The 19,845-nt window shown below is 35.9% G+C and overlaps 1 protein-coding gene across 4 annotated transcripts in view; it reads left to right on the top strand.

The window, feature by feature from the left end:
- The window catches only part of VWA3B (von Willebrand factor A domain containing 3B), a 230,197-nt gene that overhangs the window by 100,632 nt on the left and 109,720 nt on the right, over positions 1-19,845 (top strand). For all 4 annotated transcript variants that reach the window (XM_051984663.1, XM_051984661.1, XM_051984662.1 and 1 more), the window contains 4 exons: positions 8,462-8,643; positions 12,039-12,193; positions 17,273-17,411; positions 18,489-18,620. In XM_051984663.1, the coding sequence (XP_051840623.1) occupies positions 8,462-8,643; positions 12,039-12,193; positions 17,273-17,411; positions 18,489-18,620 (608 nt within the window). The remainder of the gene's footprint in view (positions 1-8,461; positions 8,644-12,038; positions 12,194-17,272; positions 17,412-18,488; positions 18,621-19,845) is intronic.

Raw genomic sequence — 19,845 nt, 5'->3', positions numbered from 1 at the left:
AATGTCAAATAATACTGGAAGGATTTATTGGCGCCAGATTCCCCTGGAAAGGCTACTTCAAACCCACCTTAAGATTGCAGAGTAGGTAAAAGTATTATAAAAGGGTAGACATGGAAGAAAATCTTTAGTAGTTTATCAAGTAGAAATAAAAAAGCAATAAATCAGGATTAGCTTTGAGTTAAAATCTTAATAAATCACTCAGTATTATCCCGGACTGTGCAAGTGAGAGGATGAGAATTCATCAAATGTTTATAATTAGTAGAACTGCAGGAAAATATGAATGGACACAGCCTACTAAATGTATAATGTTTTCTTGTTAATGTTGAATATGCTTCTTAGTCAATAATTGGTGTTTATCCCTACTGAGAGTGAATTTATCATTCTTGTTTACTTAGCTAGCCTTCTGGCTCTTTACATGCTAAATGCTTTACACCTCCTTCTGCCTACATACTTTGGGATCATTCTATTCATCACAGTATCATCGTGGGTGATCAATGTAACCTCTGTCTCCCTCTCTTTTTTCTTTACGGTAATATTATGCAGAGATATCAATTTCAAGTAGAAACAGATCCTTAAAGGGAACATATCAACTTAGATCATCACAAAATCACATAAATAACAGTTTTTGTTGCATTGTATTTTTATTTAAATTTTTAAGCATTTCTCACTTGTATTTTAACCTGGTTTCTGGCTAATCCAGGCCAAGAATTTGACAGCTCTGGTGCAATGTACTTCATCTCCCAGAAGAGCTGGGATATGTACTAGTTGTGTGATCTCAGACAAATTAGTTAACTTCTCAGAGAATTATCTAAGGCTCTAAGTTACAAAGAAGGTAGCAGCACCCTGTATTGGTAAAAGTTCCTCACCAGGAACTCCTTCCATCAAATGAAATCACAGGTCCTATTGCTATCTGAAATGTTAAGAACTTGAACCTTAAGAGAACACGTAGCTGTAGGTATAATCAAGCTCCCTTTTCCTCTCCCTATCCCTTTGGTGCTGGTAGTGATACAACCTCGTGCTCCTTATTAAGTTTGATCTGATCATGTGTGTTAAATTGTATTGTAGTTGTAAGGGTAGCATGTGCTTTTAGAAGTAGTAAATCTGCACTGAGAGCAGACATCTTTGATCTGGATAAGATGGTGGCTTTGGAAAACAATTGACTGGAAATTCCATTATCCTATATTAATGGGGAAGGAGTCAGAAAGGGAAAGAGTTGAAAGATTTATCAAATAACAAAAAAGCTTTAAAGAGATGAAGACTTGGATGCTAGTTGGCAGAATTTTTCAATGCGATTTCTTCATGTTGTTCATTTTTTTTTTTTTTTACAACCCATCTATTTCTTGTTCAGGTCTTCCTTTAAGTTCTTCAAGGTGATGCTGGGGGTCAAGGCCTTCTTCACTTATTTTTGATGTCCTGAGGCTGACAATGGAGTACGTGGGCTATTTCTTGGTCATTCTTGTTCTTTTACATGACTAGCCCAACTCTTTATACTCCTGCATATTCTTCACACAGCTTCTTACTAATTCCTATGATGTGTTATAGATTTTTTTTTAAACACTTGGCATGAAATTCATCATTTTCAATTCTAAGAAGATGGGATTATTCCATGGCTTAAAGCCATACTGCTCAGAATATTTATATAAAAAAGACTGAAAATATGGTACAGGGATGAGGAACTGGATTTTGATGCAGGAAGACATTTACTAGTGTATAATTCTGGGGTAAGTCTCTTAAGTTCTTTGAGACTCAGTTTCCTTTTCTGTAAAAGGGAGCTAATAACAGCACCTATCAAAGTTATTATCTGGGATAATCAAATGAGAAAATGGATGTTAAAGCACTTTGAAGCAATTTGAGCTATTATTTCTGGGAGAAAGACAGAATTTAAGGAAGACAAAGGGAATAGGGCAGGTACTTTTCAGTTGATGAAGGCTAGAAAGGCCACCTAAGATTGTGTTCCTCAATGCATTGAACTGCTTAAGTTGTATGACTTTGTGTCTGAGATAGAGAGAAGCTAACTAGCCACTGAATCATGTCTTTGAGGGATTTTGATAACTAAGTGGCTTGAAATTCTTGAGTCCTTCATAAGCCCCTACAACCTATGTCTCCAAGAAAGATTCAGGAGAGGTTAGCATTCTCTTTGAGTCTAGTGGAGGGTAGGGAGAGGGAGGGAAAGGGAAAGATAGGTTAGCCTATCTAAATGAAATGATTATTTATGTGTCTGTTGATATATAAGGAGTTTGGTTTTTATTTCAAACAAGCAACAAATAAAACTTTGAATGGGAAAATATCCTAATTTCTCTGACCATCCCCTTGATAGCACAAAATGATAACTCAGTGATTGCTGTACATCTGGTGTTTATTTTGATCATGAAATAAACTATATGGGTTGAAAAAATATCTGCCTTTGAAAATGTAGACACAATAAGTCAAACTATATGGTTTCTATGGCCCTAAAGATGAATAATCTTACTTCAGGACTCTTTCTGGTCCAGCATTGCCCAATGCAAACAATATTTTATAATTTATCTCTCTACTTGTGCCCATCCTTTTCAAATGTATGCATCTTCTGCTTATTTTTATCAGTATACTCTTTTTGTATGGCAGTGGAGGACATTGTCTTTTTTTTCTATACATATTTCCACAATTATCATGTTGCATCAAAAAAAAATCACATCAAAAAGGAAAAAAAAAGAGAGAAATAAAACAAAAAGCAAGTAAGAACAAAAAGAGTGAAAATGTTATGTTGTGGTTCACACTCAATTCCTACAGTCTTCTTTCTGGATGTAGATGGTTCTCTTCATCACAAAATCATTGGAACTAATCTGAATCCTCTCATTGTTGAAGAGACCCACATCTATCAGAATTAATCATATAATCTTGCTGTTGCCGTATATAATGACCTCCTGATTCTGCTCATTTCACATAGCATCAGTTCATGTAGGTCTCTCCAAGCCTCTCTGAAATCATCCTGCTGATTGTTTCTTACAGAAAAATAATATTCCATAACATTCACATACCATAACTTATTCAGCCATTCTCCAACTGTTGGGCATTCACTCAATTTGGAGGACAGTGTTTTAATTTAATACACGAGTTTCTCTTTATATGCTAATTAACTAGAACTTTGGCCCATTTAGCAAAATCATAAATACACTTGTCTCTGTCTCTGTCTCTCCCTCCCTCCCTCCTTTCTTTTTCTTCCTTTACTCCCTCCCCCTCTCTGTCTCTGTTTTCTTTTTCTCCTCCACTTTTCCCTATTTCTCTCCCTCTCTCCTTTTCTCTCTCTGTCTCTCTGTATTCTTCTCTCTGTGTCTCTGTTTCTCTGTCTCTTGAGACTGTCTCTGTCTCCCTCTGTGTCTGTCTCTCTCTGTCTCTCTTTCCATCTTTCCCTATCTCTCTTCCTTTCTCCCTTTCTCTCTCTTTCTCTATCTCTATCCTCCACCTTAATTTGTCATTTTGTTTACCATTTCTGGGTCTCCATTAATTAACTGTTGCAGTAAATGCCTGGCCTGTCCATATAACATGATACTCATACCAACAAAAATCTAAATTGTCCTTAATTGTCTTAAAGAATACCAGCTAACAAAGCAAGCTGAGAAGGTGTTAGGTAGGCCATTTGGCATCCTTCATATAATTCCATGTAGGCAGGTAACAAGATCGTATGTGCATTGGCAGATTGATCCACTTAATGGTGGAGCACAGGCTAATGCTGATAGCCTTCTTTCTTTTAATTTTGAGAAATATTCCCTCCATAATATGGCTCTGTTGGAAAACTTGAGGGCTGAAACAAACATTCAGTAGAAGAAAAATATTCTAGAACGTAATTTGAGACTCAATCTATTGGTACCACCATGTTAAAAGGTGGTGTCTTACGCCAGGGAAAGGGTTAAATATACTGTTGACTAGGGAAACCCTTAGGTCAAGGGCCATTCCCACTTGGAATAAGTAAAATCCAAAAGCTGGACCAAGTCAGTTATTAGATTATCTATAGGACACTGAGATTGAAGGGGTCAAAATAACCCAATTTTCAGATCAGAGAATTTGTAACTGGGGCAGTCTGCAGGAGCTTGGGAAATCAAAAAAGCAGAGATTGTAAGGAAATTGTTGCTTTGTGTGACTCAACCTGCTTCCTAGATTTTAGAGTTTTTAAAAAAACTTTTTAGTTGTTTGTGGATCTTCTCCTATCCCCTTCCTAGCTAAATAACAGGGCATTTAGGATCTCTTTGAAAGGGGAAATTTTTGACATACATGTGATATGCATACAAAATGAAAAATGATTATATAAGGTTACCTATTTGGGGAAAAAAAAACTTATCTTTTTAATTAAGTGAATATTCCATATTTGTACATTTGTAGAGAGATAGCACCTATATTGGCTACTGTTCTATAATTCGCTCTTTCTATGTCCCTTACATCCCCTGATTACCTCAGTTCCAAGAATAATTTTTCCAGATTCAATATAAAAATTATATTGAATTAAATCCAGAGCTCATTATCACTATTTTTTCCTTTCCACTGATGAAATAAGGAAAGTGAAGGGAAGACTTAGGGAATAAGCATTTATATAGCAGCTACTAGCTGTCAGGCACTGTGCTGAATACAAATATTATCACATTTGAGACTCACAACAACACTACAAGGTAGGAGTTGTTATTCCCATTTTATACCTAAGAAAACTGAGTCAAACAGAGATTAAATGGCTTGTCCAATAAGGGTCTGAAGCTGAATTTGATTTCAAGTCTTCTTGTTTCCAGGCTTCATAAGAAGCTAGTAAGAGTCACCAGTGGTGTTTTCAAAGTATTTAGCTTAGATGAACTACATTCTTGATTATTGAGAAAACTATGGATAAGATAGCTGAACCACTAGAGATTTCAGGAGGATTGAAAGGTAGGGGTTTGGGGTGTTAATTTTTAAAATTCTGCATTTAACAAACATTAAAGCATTCATTTCCATATAAAAAGTAAAACAGAAAAAGAGGATTGTACCAGAAAATGTGAATCTGTTATGTATCCTTTTCTTTTTCTTTTAGACGTACAATAAATTTGACAACTTTTTTTAACATTTATTTTTACATGTTCAGTTGCACAGACTCTCCCTCCTTCCAATTCCTTTTCCAATTGAGAAGGCAAGCATTATGATGATATCCATTACATATGTGAAATCATGTGAAACATATGTCCATATTAACCATTCAACATGCAACTTTCAAAACCATCTTATCTGCATTTCATTCTGTCAGATTTTTGAAAAATTGGGGCTGCTAAGAGAAGTGTCACAGAAAAGGAGGAAGGTGAAGATTATCATGATTTTCAAAAGTAGGGAATAAAATGGAATGTTTTGTCTCTTGGCCAGTGAGTTTGATTTAGATCCTGAAAAAATTCTGTTATCGCTATTAAAAAGAACATCTGGAAATGCAGAATGGAGACCCAAACACTGGAATTTAAGAATACTTTGAAGCATTAAGCTGGATCAATTGATACAGAACAATAGTACATACCAGAGATAGTAGGATGAAAATGTTTTATTTTACTTTTTTGCCAGGCAGTTGGGGTGAAGTGACTTACCCAGGCTTACACAGATAGTAAGTCTCAAGTGAAAGAGACCAGATTTGAATTTGGATCCTCCTGATTCCAGAGCCAATGTTGAAAATGCTTATTTTAAAGTAAAATTGTAATATCTGCTTGTAAATTTATTTAAAATACATTCTCACAGATGAAGCATGGTAAATTATAAATAAATTTATTTAAAAATTCTTGTATTAATTGATGCAAATGATATATCTTCTACTTCTAGTGTTAGGCAAGAATAAATCATGCCAGATTAATTTCATTTTCAAGTTTGACAGGGTTGCTAGACTGCTGAGTAAATCTGAGGAATACTACAGATATCATTTACCTAGATTTTAGTAAAACATTTGGTCAATTATCCATTTTATTCTTCTGGAAAAGACAAGAGAGATATGTTATAGTGATGAGTAATATTATAATGTGATGGCTTTGCAACTAGTTGAATAACCAGAACTAAGGAGCTGTTACTGAAGAGTTTGTTTAATGTCATCTTGGAAGAAGGTCTTGAATGAACTTAATGTTTTTTCCACTGACTTTTATAAAAATATATTTAAAAATTCATGTTTATAATATTTGAACACTGGGCTAAATCAAATAAAATGGAAATTGAATCAAATAAAAAGACAAATTAAATAAGAATAAATATAAAAGTATTGCCTTTGGGTTTTTAAAAATTGCCTAAAAAAACAAAGTGGGGAAGATATGTTTAGCTAGAAGTTTGAAAGAGATCTACAAATCTCAATATGAATCAATGACATTATGTGACAGAAGAAGCTAATCTTGACAGCACAAAGATAGAATGGACCTGGAGTCAGGAATACCTGAGTTCAAAACAAGCTTCAGACAGTTACTCTCACTGTGTGACCTTGGGCTTAACCTCTTTCTCTGTTTCAGTTTCCTTAACTGTAAAATGGGGAATAGCACAACACAAGATTGTTGTATTTGTAAAACACACAAAAGAATGCTAGAACATTGTTGTCATTCAGTTATTTAGAGTTTTTGTGATCCCATTTGGGGTTTTCTTGGCAAAAGATATTGGAGTACTTTGCCATTTTTTTCTCTAGTAACAATAAGTCAAATATACAACCAGGCTGATCTATCCACTGTACCAGCTAGCTGCTCCTAGTACATAGTAGCCACTATAGGTTCTATAATACACTGCCCAGTTTGGACCACATCTGAAGTTGTGAGTACCACATTTTAGGAAGGATGTTTGGAAATTGTTCAGCATCCAGAGAAGGTAATGGAATGGTGGTACATTTTTAGCTAGTACCATCAGATTAAGGAACTGTTGATAATAAGGAGAAGAACAGATTCAGAAATGGGGAAGGGGCCTGACAAAATAATGAAAGATTCTCACATGAGAGAGAGTCTGGTTGAAATAGGTGGAAGTTACAAAGAGGAAAATTTAAGCTTGAAGAAGCTTCCTCAACAATTAAAATTATCTAGAACTTATAAGGGCCATCCCAAGAGGCAGCTGATTCTGTTATTGAAAGTCAGGTTTTGGCTACCCTTGATGGGCAATAAGCACCCTTCAACTCTAAAACTCCTTAATAGCCAGCTCCTCCCTCCCTCCCCTCCCCACATGACAATGATGAAACAGGTGGGCCTTCTCTATCTCCTTATTTCCCCCATCCTTTCTCTTGGTTTATCCATCACTTCCTCCCATCCTTCTTTTCCATTTTATTATGGGCTGGGCAGTTATTTTAATGCTCAGAGCAAATGTCTATTTCTTGAACCATAGGACTTCAGAGCTAAAAAGGAGCCTTAGAGGTCTCCTAGTTCCTAGATGTCCAAACTCCTCATTTTGATTTCTCCAAGTGAATAAAAGCATGAAAGAGCTGGGATTCTGACTGAGGTTCCCTGTCTCTATATCTAGTGCTCTTGTATCCTGTTTCTGTTACTACTATTCCTACTCCCCAGACCAAGCCCAATTCTGGCTTAAGGTGAAATCCAGGCTCTTTGGGTATTTGTAGTCCCAGAGTAGTAGGTGCTAAATTTTTTTCACTCCTGGATTGATTGAAATCTTTCTACCAGCACTAACAACTTAGAACATAAAAAGGATTTTTGAAGCAGATAATCTCTATACCATGCCTGGAACCTTGAGCATAACTGGGTTATGGGACCTGACTATTGGAACCTGAATGTAGCTGGGATACTCTCCTGGTCCCTTCTTATTCCCTTCTCATTTTCTCTCCTTTTCCCTCCTCTCCCTTTCTCCTCCTCCTCCCCCTTCCAAGTCTCCCTTCTCTTGTCCCTTTTCCTTACTACACTTAGTTGTAAAATTTAGATATCACAGAGTAGTAGGGAGAAGTAGTTTGATGTTTCTGCTTTTCTCCTTTATTGTATTTTTCCTCCCTGGATTTGTGAGTTCCATGGAAAAAACTTGAGCAACTGTGGCTGCCCAGGAAGCAGCAGGCCCTCGGTTATCTAGCTAAAAATAGCAAGTGAACATGAGCTTTAGGATAAAGAACAAACTCCCTCTTGGACAGGGACTTACAGAGATGCCCCTTCCCTCTACCTTTTGGGGGTCTATGTGCTCTGCAATGGAAGGGAGAGAGGACAAATCCATAGACTTTTTTTTTCCCATGGGACCTCTGTATGAAGAATCTTTTACCTTAAGCACTGATAGCCTTAGGCTTCTCAAAGGTGTTTGAAGGCCACTTATTCCTGCTTCTGCCTGTGCCAGGAAGACCAGAGGACTTAAATGGTGTTTATTGCCCTTGGAGTTTGATTATGAAACACACATTTTATACAAGCTAGGTTGGGGGAGGGAAGTGGGGATACAGAAGTGTGACCTCCATTTACGCTAACGGGTGATAGGAAGGATGCTAAAGTAGATAGACTCCATAACTGCTCGTGTAATTAGCCAATGAATTGTGTTTCTAAAATAGAATTGTCATCAGAACCATCACTGGAAGACAGACTGGATTCCAAGAAGTGGCTGCAGAAATATGGCTTGAAAGCACAAAAATTGACTGCGTATGATATCCTTGCTGACTGTTCCTTTCGCCACATTGATGGAGTCGTTGACATAAAAGCTAAACCTGATAATGTGTTCCTGCAGACCTGTGCTGTAAGTAAAATGTAAAAACTTCAAGGCATCAGAGATTCTTTCATTTACTCTCTCCTGTTCTCTATAGTCAATGATATCATATGCATGTAATTCATTTTCTAATCCCCACTGGAAGGATCTTAATTAAAATCAGAGTTTGAGGGAAGTTTGTAAAGAAAAAACCTACATAGAGGCAGTTCCTTGAGGGATAGAAGGCTGAAAATTGTGATGACTGCTTGGAAGATGACTGCTCCTTCTTTGAGAGTATCAGAGTGGAAGGATATTGAATTTGGAAGTTAGAAGACATCACTTCAAGTTTTGACTTTCTGTTATTTATTAGTTTTGTGAACTTGGGCAAAACAGGACTTCATTTCTTCATTTATAAAATAAACATCTTTCTTTCCCTTTCTCTTTTCTTTCCACTCCTTTCTGATTTTCTTATTCTGCAACTCTACTTTACATTTCTCAAAACTGTCCCAATATGGGAAAAGGAAAGATCAAATCAATGAATGGTTATAAGCGAACTAATAGTAAGACTAAAATTAGAAATGCGACTAAAATAGAAACTTCAGAGAATATTAATAATTTTCAGGACAACAATATAACCCAATGTCCCCAAAGGGAACTCTGTTGTTTCCATTCCTTTTTTTTTTTGTTTTTTTGTTTTTTTGTCTTATGAGTTGCCAGGGCCAAAGGGCAGCTGGTTGACATAATGAATAGAGAGCTGGGACCTGCAATCAGGAAAACCTGAGTTCAAATCTGGCCTTTAATACTTCCTAGCCATGTGACCCTAAGTAAACAATTTAATCCTTTTTGCCTCAATTTCCTTATCCATAAAATGAGTTAGAGAAGGAAATGGCAAAGAACTTTAGTATTTTTCCTAAGAAAACTCCAAATGGGGTCACAGAGTTGGATATGACTAAAACAACTGAACAACAATGCAAAAATGGGGATAATAATACCACCTATTTTCTAGGGTTAACATGAGAATCAACTGAGAAATTAATCATAAAATACATGGCATAGTGCCTGGAACATACATAGTAAGCTCCATATAAATATTAGATTTTATTATTATTACTAAGAGGCATATTATTATACTAATCTAGTCCTCAGAAAGTTAATTCAGTCCCTTTCAGGAACCATCCTTGAATTCTTTCCAATATAGTAATAATTGTCAAAATTTGGGCTCTGCTGATATTCATACAAGAACTAGGATAGACCCTACATAGAATGGATCAAGTCTTTAGGAAGAAAATTTGCCTGTTAGAGTTCCAAAGTTACAACCAGTGAACTTCTCTAAAGAGTGAAATTTTTGTCCTTCCTGTCACCTTAAAAGTGTATCTTGTACCATCTGTTCCAGTGAATGGTGGCCAACACGATAAAGTAGGTGCCCAGTTATTATGAGATTGGATTTGCCCCCGATAATGTTACCAGTAAGTAGCACAGATGTAATAAGTGGAACAGAGATGTGTCTTAGTCCTTCCCCACCTCCAACCCATCTTTTCAAATATTAAGGAAAAAATAATGTAATGACCTTTACTTTTATATCTGAAGTGACATATATAAGGTTGTTTTCTCCTCTGAAACTATGCAAATGCCGCTCACAGGGGTTGGTCTGAAACAAAACTATGAAGTTGTTGCAGTTTATTTTCATTGTCCCCAGTTTTCCTTTTACTTAAATTGACTTTTTGCCAGTATTCTCCCTTATTAATCATATTTTACACTAAGGAAAAGATTTTGCAAACTCATTTATACTAAAGATTAAATGATCGATGCAGCTTGAGATATTATCTTTTAATAAGGTATCTTAATTTATTATGAGAAAAGAGCATGCATTTCTAATTTCAGGTATCACTAAGAGGAAAAGGGAAGGGAATAAGCATTTGTATGCCATTCATCACATACCAGGCACTGTGCTAAGAACTTTATAAATATTATCTCATCTGATCTTCAGACAAATGTTATTATTATCCCTAATTTACAATTGAGGAAACTGATGGAAACAGAGGTAAAGTGTCTGAGGCTAAGAATTCAAATCTTTATGATTATTGGCTCTATAATTTACCTACTATCCACCTAAAAGATTAAAGAGATATTTGGAGAGAGGGATGCCCTTTCCAAAGTCCTTGAAATTGCACTGTACATGTGCATGGCTATCCTGACCATATGTCTAAATCTAAGGCACATTTCTTCTTTGGGGAATTTAAATGATCTGTTGGCTGGCCAGCAAGATGCTTTTCTCCTCTTTTTTCAGTCTTTGTGGTTTACTAATGATTTCCAGGTACAGTTTTGCTTTTTCCTGTCCATATTTGCACAAATATATACATATATATCATATGCAAATAATAGTTTTTATGTTTATTATAACCATAAAATTTTTCAAAAATGGAAAAGGTAAACAAACCGTTCCCTGACTGTGCCAGCCCAAAATTCATTCTCCTTTCTCTGGTCTTTTATAATAATGTATTACTCACTTGATACTTGCTCTCCCAATTTTACCAACTGGCATTCACTCAATCCCATGTTTTTGGGAAAAACTTTGGACTTTTGAGTCAGGAGACCCAGTTTCAAATTCTGGAAGTGACAACGTCCAAGTCCTTTACTACCGACTCCTTTACCTGTAAAATGGAGACAATGCCTGTCTTATTGAGATTTTAGAGAAAGCATACTATAAGTTTAAATAACACTGAATAAGTAAAAATCATTTCTTCAACAATTATTTATGAACTCCTACTTATGTTTTATACACAAGTATATTCTTATTCTAATAAAGGTGATAGAGAGATAAAGAGGAGTAAGCCTTTAATCTTTGCTTCAGAAAACATCATCAAATGACATAGTTTTGGAGCCTATTTGCTTCTTTTCCCCTAATATTACAACTGAACTTTTTGAAAGAACAGACTGTTTTGCTTCTTCTCTTTTATATACAATTCTAAAAGCAGAATTTTGCACATTGTTAAGTATTTTAATATTTTTCTTCCTTTCCTCCCTCCCTTTCTCCCTCCTTCTTTCTCTCTCTCCATCTCTTCTCTTCCTTCCCTCCCTCCTTTTCTCCTTCTCCCCTTCCTTCCCTCCCTTTTTCTCTCCTTCCCTCACTCTGCCCCTCTCCCCTTTTTTCCTTCCTTCTTGTCTCTTTGGGGATAGGAATTATTTTGTATTACACACAGAATATAGAATAGTAGCTTCCACAAAGACAGATACTGAGTACCTGCTTGTTAAATTAATGGTTAATTCAATGCCTATAGCCATTTTTTAAAAGTATGACTGGTCTCAGTGACTATAGAGGCAAATTAGGTAATAGGGTTCCGTATGGCTGTGCCATGAATGTCCTGCTGTTTGTAATATGCTGCTTTTACATTCTTTAGGGACATAAGATTTCTTTTTGGTTATTATTGTTGCTGTTCTCTCTGTAGGAGCCAAATAAGAAAAATGTCCATGCAAAATACTGTAACAAGTTTGTGCACACTCCCTGGAAGGATGGGACTATAGTCCATGTTTATGTCACTGCAGACAAATGCAAGGCTTATGAAGAGAAGATGAACAATGCATTGGAGCTAATTGAGAAAAGGTTAGTTTTTTTTTCCCTCCATAAACAAAGCAGATCAGTTCTTCCCTGAATTTCAAAAAGATTTCCACCAGTTATGTGTAACAGGGTTTGGTGTCTTTACTACACAGATGATGTGTAAATAAAAGGACCCGTTAGTTGATGTTTACTAAACGGATTGGTCCATTTGGGACTAGTCAGATAACTTACATTTCAGGACTTCTTTAACTTCATTCCTGAAGAATGGGGTGTTTTATTTTTTTTAAAAAGTACTAATTTGCATAGGGACAATTGATTTGAACTTACATATGTAGAGATTTAAGAAATGTTTCTTGTATTGAATCAAAAAAAAAAAGATAAATGAAATATATGGTTATTAGGTGGGACACACTACTATTACATGCTACAGAACATGCTTAGAAAATATAAGTCCTTTGTCCTCATGCTTAAGTGATATTGTGCATTATCATCAGCATCCTTGAATATTCTATTTCAAGGCACCTGCTGAAAGAATAAAATCAAACCACAAAAAACTGACACTCTGTTTGAAATTTCCTGTTTCTCACTTTTAAAAGAAGTTCATATAACTCCTCACATCCTTGTCAGATTATGTGATCAAGCAAGGTTCTTTAGTCTGTAAAATATAAGAAGTTGATCATTTGTAGATGATCTGTTCAGGAAGATTATTTACACAATCTCTCCTTATCCAGGCTACCACTCTAGTGAATAAGGCGGAGGCTCACCTTAGGTGAACCTCCTTCCCTTGTCACCATTCTTTCATTAGATATCTAATCCCTTTCAGTGCTCAAGCTATCAAATGCCTTCCTATGGTTCTCTTATCTTGAAGGATGGTACTTGGGGAAGCCCCATGCTTCTAGCCTTCCCCACTTTACTCTTCCCTCAATCTAAACTTCCTTTCTCTGAGTCCTGCTCTCTCGGTGTCCAGGTTCTCTTACAGTAGGACACAAGGCTGATAATAAGATTAACTGATATACTAATCTTTGCTAAAGGGATTCTGGTCCTACATGATAAACAGAAACCCTGAGGAGGGCTTTCAGGCTAGAGGGAAGATGGTCTGGAGAGCACTATAAAGGGAAGAAATTACACTAAGAAATAATCTCTGGGTCTGTCTGTTTCAGCAATCAGGAGATTGTTGCTCATTTGTACTTGGACTCCAACATTGTTTATTTTATGTTCCCCCATATCCCAACCCTCATCTTAGGGCTTTTTGTCCCAGGCTGATGATTCCCATGGTCTTTTGGGAATTATGTCTATTTATGTCTTTTCTTTATGTCTATTGCCTATTTTTTTCTATTATCTATGCCCATTCTGAAGTGTAGGTTAGGAACTATATTGTATTCTCCTCTGGAGGATCCTGTACTCAGAAACAGTCATTACAGACCAGAAGGGAGATAATGAGAAATTTCATTTCTGATACCTGTGATACTTCTGGAACAAACCTGATGATTTCTGTGATTGTGTTGTGGAAGTTGTCTTTGGATTATGAAGACAGTTGGAGAGAATAATAATATTTTAGCGATCATCTATGAGAGCCATGAACTTCCAATGATGTTATCTAAGTTTTTGAGAACAACTAGATTTGTATTTCTTTATCACTCCAAATATATAACAGTGTTGTGCAATAATAGGTATATAATAAATGCATGTTGATACTTTTTCCATTTCCATTTCAGTTTCTATCTCAGAGGAGAGATAATAAGTTTTAGATTTGGTCTGTGGATAGGAAGAGCCTTAGAAAATAAAAAGTAGCTCTTTTATTTCATTGCCCCAGAAAACTCTCAGATGAAGAAATTTCTTCTATTGGTGATTTGCTGGATCCAGTTCCTACAGGGAGACAACCATTGCTAAATTTTCATTGTGTGTCTTTACACCTTAGAAATTAGCAAATGCTATAAAATCAGGGCATAATTTAATATTTTCTTGATTGTCTAAATTTAGAAAGTGATGGAGAAAATGTTAAGAATGCAAGTTAAACCTAAAAGCATGTCATAAGAGAATCTTTTTTGGAGAGCTATTAAACATTTACTAGCATGCTCCTGCCCTTTACTACTATAGGGCTCTAGAGAATCTAATGTTTTAGAGAGCTGCAAAACATATCCATGTATAGAACACTGATTTGCCTGGGGTTACATTGTCCATTTGTGTTAGAGGTGAGATGTAAATCTAGGAATCTTAGGCCTATTTAATCTTCTGCATGTTGTCTTATCATTCCTAATGCATGAAATTATTAACATGACCAAAAGATAGTTTCTGTGGAATATGGGCTAATAAAGGGCAATTGAATATTAAATACAAGATGTCCATTTATTTTCAGTTATGAATGTTGCTTTTAGAATGAAGAGCTTCTGTCCAATATTATAACATCAATGTAGGGAATTAAAGGGGGTTTTCACAAAAAAAAAAAAAAAGAGTCAGGCTAATAATGTGTAAAGTAATTGTGACCCATTTTATTTCACATAAGGGAGATACAGGGCATAGAATAAAATGCCTAGGGCACAGACATGGTCAGGGTTGGGGGGAGTAACAGGAAAGGAAGGTTAGAACCAGGGAGATCAATAGGACTTTGGGTGCCATGATCTTCAGGGAAGGAGGAGGAAGGGATCTTAGCCAATCTCTTCTCATGGAGAGATCACCTCCAGCAAGCTCTATTATTCCTTTTGTTTATATGCGAACACGTGGGTCCTTCTCATTTTTATCAATTGGCTTCTTGGTGAAGCTATAGATTAGTAGGGGTGGCAAGGTGAAAAGAATAGACAGTTTTGTGCTCAAGTGCATCTAGAAGATTTCCTATTCCTGTTGTTACAGGAAGGGAAACGCTAGACCAGAGATTTTTAAGTGAAGCCCCTGGACCCCTTTTCATAATGATTTGAAGGACATAAGTAAAATACATAAGATTATAAAAGGAACTAATTATATTTGAAATATAGTCAACACCAAAGAGATATAATTCAGTTTCAATTGATCAATGATGGACAGAAGCAGCTACACCCAAAGAAAGAACACTGGGAAATGAATATAAACTGTTCGCACTTTTGTTTTTCTTCTGGGATTATTTTTACCTTCTGAATCCAATTCTTCCTGTGCAAAAAGAGAATTGTTTGGTTCTGCACACATATATTGTATCTAGGATATACTGTGACATTTTTAACATGTATAGGACTGCTTGCCATCTGCGGGAGGGGGTGGAAAGAGGGAGGGGAAAAGTTGAAAAAGAAGTGAGTGCAAGGGATAATGTTGTAAAAAATTACCCAGGCATGGGTTCTGTCAATAAAAAGTTATAATTATGAAAAAAAAGAAATATAGTCAACAAAATATTTTTTTTAATATATCAACCTTGGGTTAAGAACTATTGTATTTGGAACTGGCCATCTCACAGGGAAATTCAGGATGAGAGAGGTTGAATGGCTTACTCAGGATCATGCAGGAGTTTGACAGGTCTTCCTGATGATGAATCCAACACTATCCACAACACCCCTCACTTCCTATGTCCTTTTAAAACTCAGGACATTTTTTAATGTCCAGTCTTATGATGCCTTCCTCTCCCATTTTTCATGATTTTTCATTGTCTAGCTGCTGACAGGGAATAAGAAATTATACCTACCAGTTCTTCTAGTACCCAGTATGCAATTAATTTCTACTTGGTGACTTTCAATCACTGATGGTAGCTGGATGCCCTTTTACTGAATCCTTTTAATGTGGCTTTTATTTCTGTTTTAATCAAGATCTTCTGCTTCTTACCCATTAGAATATCTAGACTGTTTGGTCAGTACTTATATACTTTTAAGGAAAAAGAGTTATAGCTGTGTGACTAACTCCATTTCTCTGACCTAACTATTCATTATTTTTTTCACCCTCCACTTAGAAACCAGAGCTGTGTGTACTATTCCTGAATTTTTAGATATAGTTCAGCTGAAGTATATATCAGCCTCAAGGAGCCAGAGAAGTCTCTGATAATGCTCTCTAAATAAATAAATAAAACTCTTGTTGAATTAGCAGAATCGAGGAAGATATTAACGGGGAAATTCTGCTTGGTAGTGTCTCCTGAAGCCCATTTAGCTTTTAAGAGCTTTCTAAGTGAGAGTTAACAGTCAGATTCTCATTTCCATGTTTCTTTAAAGTTGCCTGAAGAGGGAGGACAGAAGAAACACCTATTCTTACAGCTTTCCAAGATCTTGGTCATAGAATATTATTCACTCATCCTTTGATACTGTCCATATGTTTTATGAGAGCCAGAAGAATCTGCTGGCTTTGCCAGCTTGAATGTGGGTGGTTCTTGGGTATCTCTTTATTCACAAATGAGGTGGAACAGTAGCTCAAGTCAGCAGCTGGGTGTATCAGGATATAGAGTTCTGGACTAGGAGTCAGGAAAACCTGAATTAAAATTTACTAGTTGTGTGACTCTGGGCAAAGCTCCTTTACCTCTGTTTGCCTCAATTGCCTCAGGTATAAAAAAAGGGATAGTAGCACCTACCCCAGGATTGTTGTGAGGATAAAATAAGATTGTATTTGTACATATTTAGCCTAGTCCCTGGCATATAGTAGCCACCATATAAATGCTTTTTCCCTTCTCATCCCTGCCTCTGATGATTTGCAGTAACAATTAATTTGAACATCATTCCCATTGAAAAGTTTTGGAATGAATAGAGAGGTTTATTTCTACATCAAATGCTTATTCCCTTCCCATCCCTGTCTCAGATGATTTGCAATAATAATTAATTTGAACATCATACTCATTGAAAAGCTTTGGGATAAATGTTTTATTTCTTCATCAAATTTATTTCTTTAATTCTATTTTACTTGAATCTATAATAAAGTTTATATTTTTGAATATCTTTGTAGTTGTTGGGGAAAACAGAGAAGGTTAATTAGGCCCACTGAAAAGTTTTGCTTCAGGTCACATTCCGAAAGAGAATAAGTAAAGTTCGTGCAAATATCTGGGAAGATTGGGTGATAGATAGATCTCATTGGAGATCTACTGAATTTCTCACTGGATGTTTCATTAAGATTTCTGAAATGTACTATACTTCTCTGCTGACCATTAACTCTGTTATCATCCCTATCTTATCTTTTTCTTATCTCTAGGATTAAATGGCTACAAAGTGGAAGCCAAAGCCTCTTTGGACTGGTGCTTGAAGATTTCATCTACATTCTCATCGATACATCTCATTCAATGAAGAGTAAACTGCCCTTGGTGAAAGAAAAGATTTTTCAGCTGTTAAAGGTTAGAGAAAGTAGTCACTTCCCCCGACTTTAGGGACCTATTTACTGGCAATATTGCCTCAACCTGTAATCATCTACTGAGGGATAAAGGACTGATGGGGAGCTGAGCACTTAAAGTTATGGGAATCAAGGATTGTGTGAAGTCGGAGTTTAGGTTCCTAAGCAAAAATTTCAAAAGGGCTCCTCTTTAACCTTTTAAAATGATAAAAATCAGTAGATCTTCCTCTTGTTTGGAAGGCTTAATGGATTGTATCCTCTCTATTGTATCCTCTCTCATTGCTTTAGTTTTCTCTATTCTAAAAACTCATTGATGGGAGGGATATTGATTCTTTTATTATTTCCTTTATGACCCCAATGTGGAAGAGTTGACATCTGTGGTATAAGGTAAAGCAGAGACTTTCTAGATGACTTTTACCAGGAAGGTTTTATTTCCATTTCCTAACACAGGTGATCAGCATCCAGACTATAAGTAAATGAGGCTAAAGCAGGTTGAGGGCAACCAAAGGGTCTCAAACTCTATGGTGAGTTAGGGGGCTACCTACCTCAGGCATGTAAAAGCTTTGCCTGATGGAATGGGCAGATGAGAACAATTTTTTCAATGGCAACGAAGGCAGGTGAAGTGCTTGGAGTTGTTGTGGATCCTTAGAGCTTGGTTAGATATTGCCAAGGTCATCCACTGCATCTGGAATCATCAACAGTCCTCTTGGTTCTATCCTGCCCCAGACAGTGGAGACTTTGTGAGAGAGAGAGAGAGAGAGAGAGAGAGAGAGAGAGAGAGAGAGAGAGAGAGAGAGAGAGAGAGAGAGAGAGAGAGAGAGAGAGAGAGTAATGACTTGGTACATTCTGCCTCTTATAACTCCAATTTACACATGAATCAAAAAGACTGAAATGAAATGTCTATTAAAGACATTAATGTCTATTAAAGAATTGGTATTTAATATAATTTTTAATATCCACAATTAAAAAAAATTCACCCCATTCATTGTCATTGATGTTTATTTATCTGTGAATTTTTCAAATCTTTTGTTATATTGGGGAAATGAATATTTTATGACTGAATAAAATTTGTCTATTACAGGAGCAGCTGATATTCAAAAAAAAAATCAATTTTGTCAAGTTTGATGGTAAGGCTATTCCTTGGCAAGAGAAACTTGTTGAAGTTAATGAAGAGAATTTGAAAATGGCTAAGGAATGGGTTAAAAACCTTCAGGTAAAATGAAGATTATCATTTAGAAAATAAGCATTAATGAATAGGATTGAATCTATTCTTTATATTTATCTAAATCTATGTATTTCTATATATCTAAATCTATATATTCATCTAAATATGTATATTTATATCTATATATTTATATATTTATCTAAATTCTTAGAAAAGTCTTTGAGATCCCAGAATGAGTTGGTGTATAAATTTTTTTTTTCCTGAGGCATTTAGGGCTAAGTGACTTGCCCAGAGTCAAACAGATGGGAAGTAAGTATTAAGTGTCTGAGGTCAAATTTGAACTCAGGTCCTCCTGACTTCAGGACTGGTGCTCTATCCACTGCACCACCTAACTGCCTTGTTCATTTTTAATAAGAAGGAGTAGCAGGCAGCTAAATGACATTGTGGATAGAGCACTGGGCCTGTAATCAGGAGGGCCTGAGCTCAAATTCAGTCTTAGACACTTACTAGCTATGTGACCCTGGACAAGTCACTTAACTCTATTCACCTCAGTTTTCTCATTTGTAAAATGAGCTGAAGAAAGAAATGGCAAATCACTCTAGTATCTCTGCCAAGAAAACTCAATATGGGGTCACAAAGAGATTTAGACATGACTGAAATGACTCAAGAATTAATAACAAGGAGTACATGGCAGTTATTCAATCAGTTGATAATATATCAAGATTTTGCTGAATCTAGTGGATTGCCTTTCTTTGTATTTTCAGTGCTTGAGCTGTCAATATTCTTTTTACAGAGTCTTTCTAGTAGTAGTATCACTGGACCAGGGTATGAATAATTTATATCTCTATATAATATCATATAGATTTTTTAAAAGATTGGACCAAATCATAGTACCATAATCATAATTCTTGATTTTCTAGAGCTACATCATTGACTCAACATTTTAGAAGAAATAAATTTTTATAACATCTTACTGTGCTGGTAAAATAACATAGTCAATTAAAAAGGATATCCCTTTTCTCAAAAGTTTCCACTTTCTTGGACTGTGTAGCCTTCATTTTTTAAGGACCCAAACAGTCAACCAGATGCTTGAAAAGGTACTAAGAAAAGGATCAAAATCTGTTTTTTTTTTGATAAGCCAAATGTGGCCATGGACTATAGCCATCTTTAAAACAGTACAGATGGCAAACCTCAGAGACCCAGATTTATCAAGGAGCAAGAGACATAGCAGATCACTCTGAATTTTAATCAAAGCTAAGCCTTTCCCATCATA

This window comes from Antechinus flavipes, chromosome 3, assembly GCF_016432865.1.
Source record: "Antechinus flavipes isolate AdamAnt ecotype Samford, QLD, Australia chromosome 3, AdamAnt_v2, whole genome shotgun sequence".
In the NCBI taxonomy this organism is placed as follows: Eukaryota; Metazoa; Chordata; class Mammalia; order Dasyuromorphia; family Dasyuridae; genus Antechinus; species Antechinus flavipes.
This window is presented reverse-complemented; position numbering and strand designations above follow the sequence as displayed.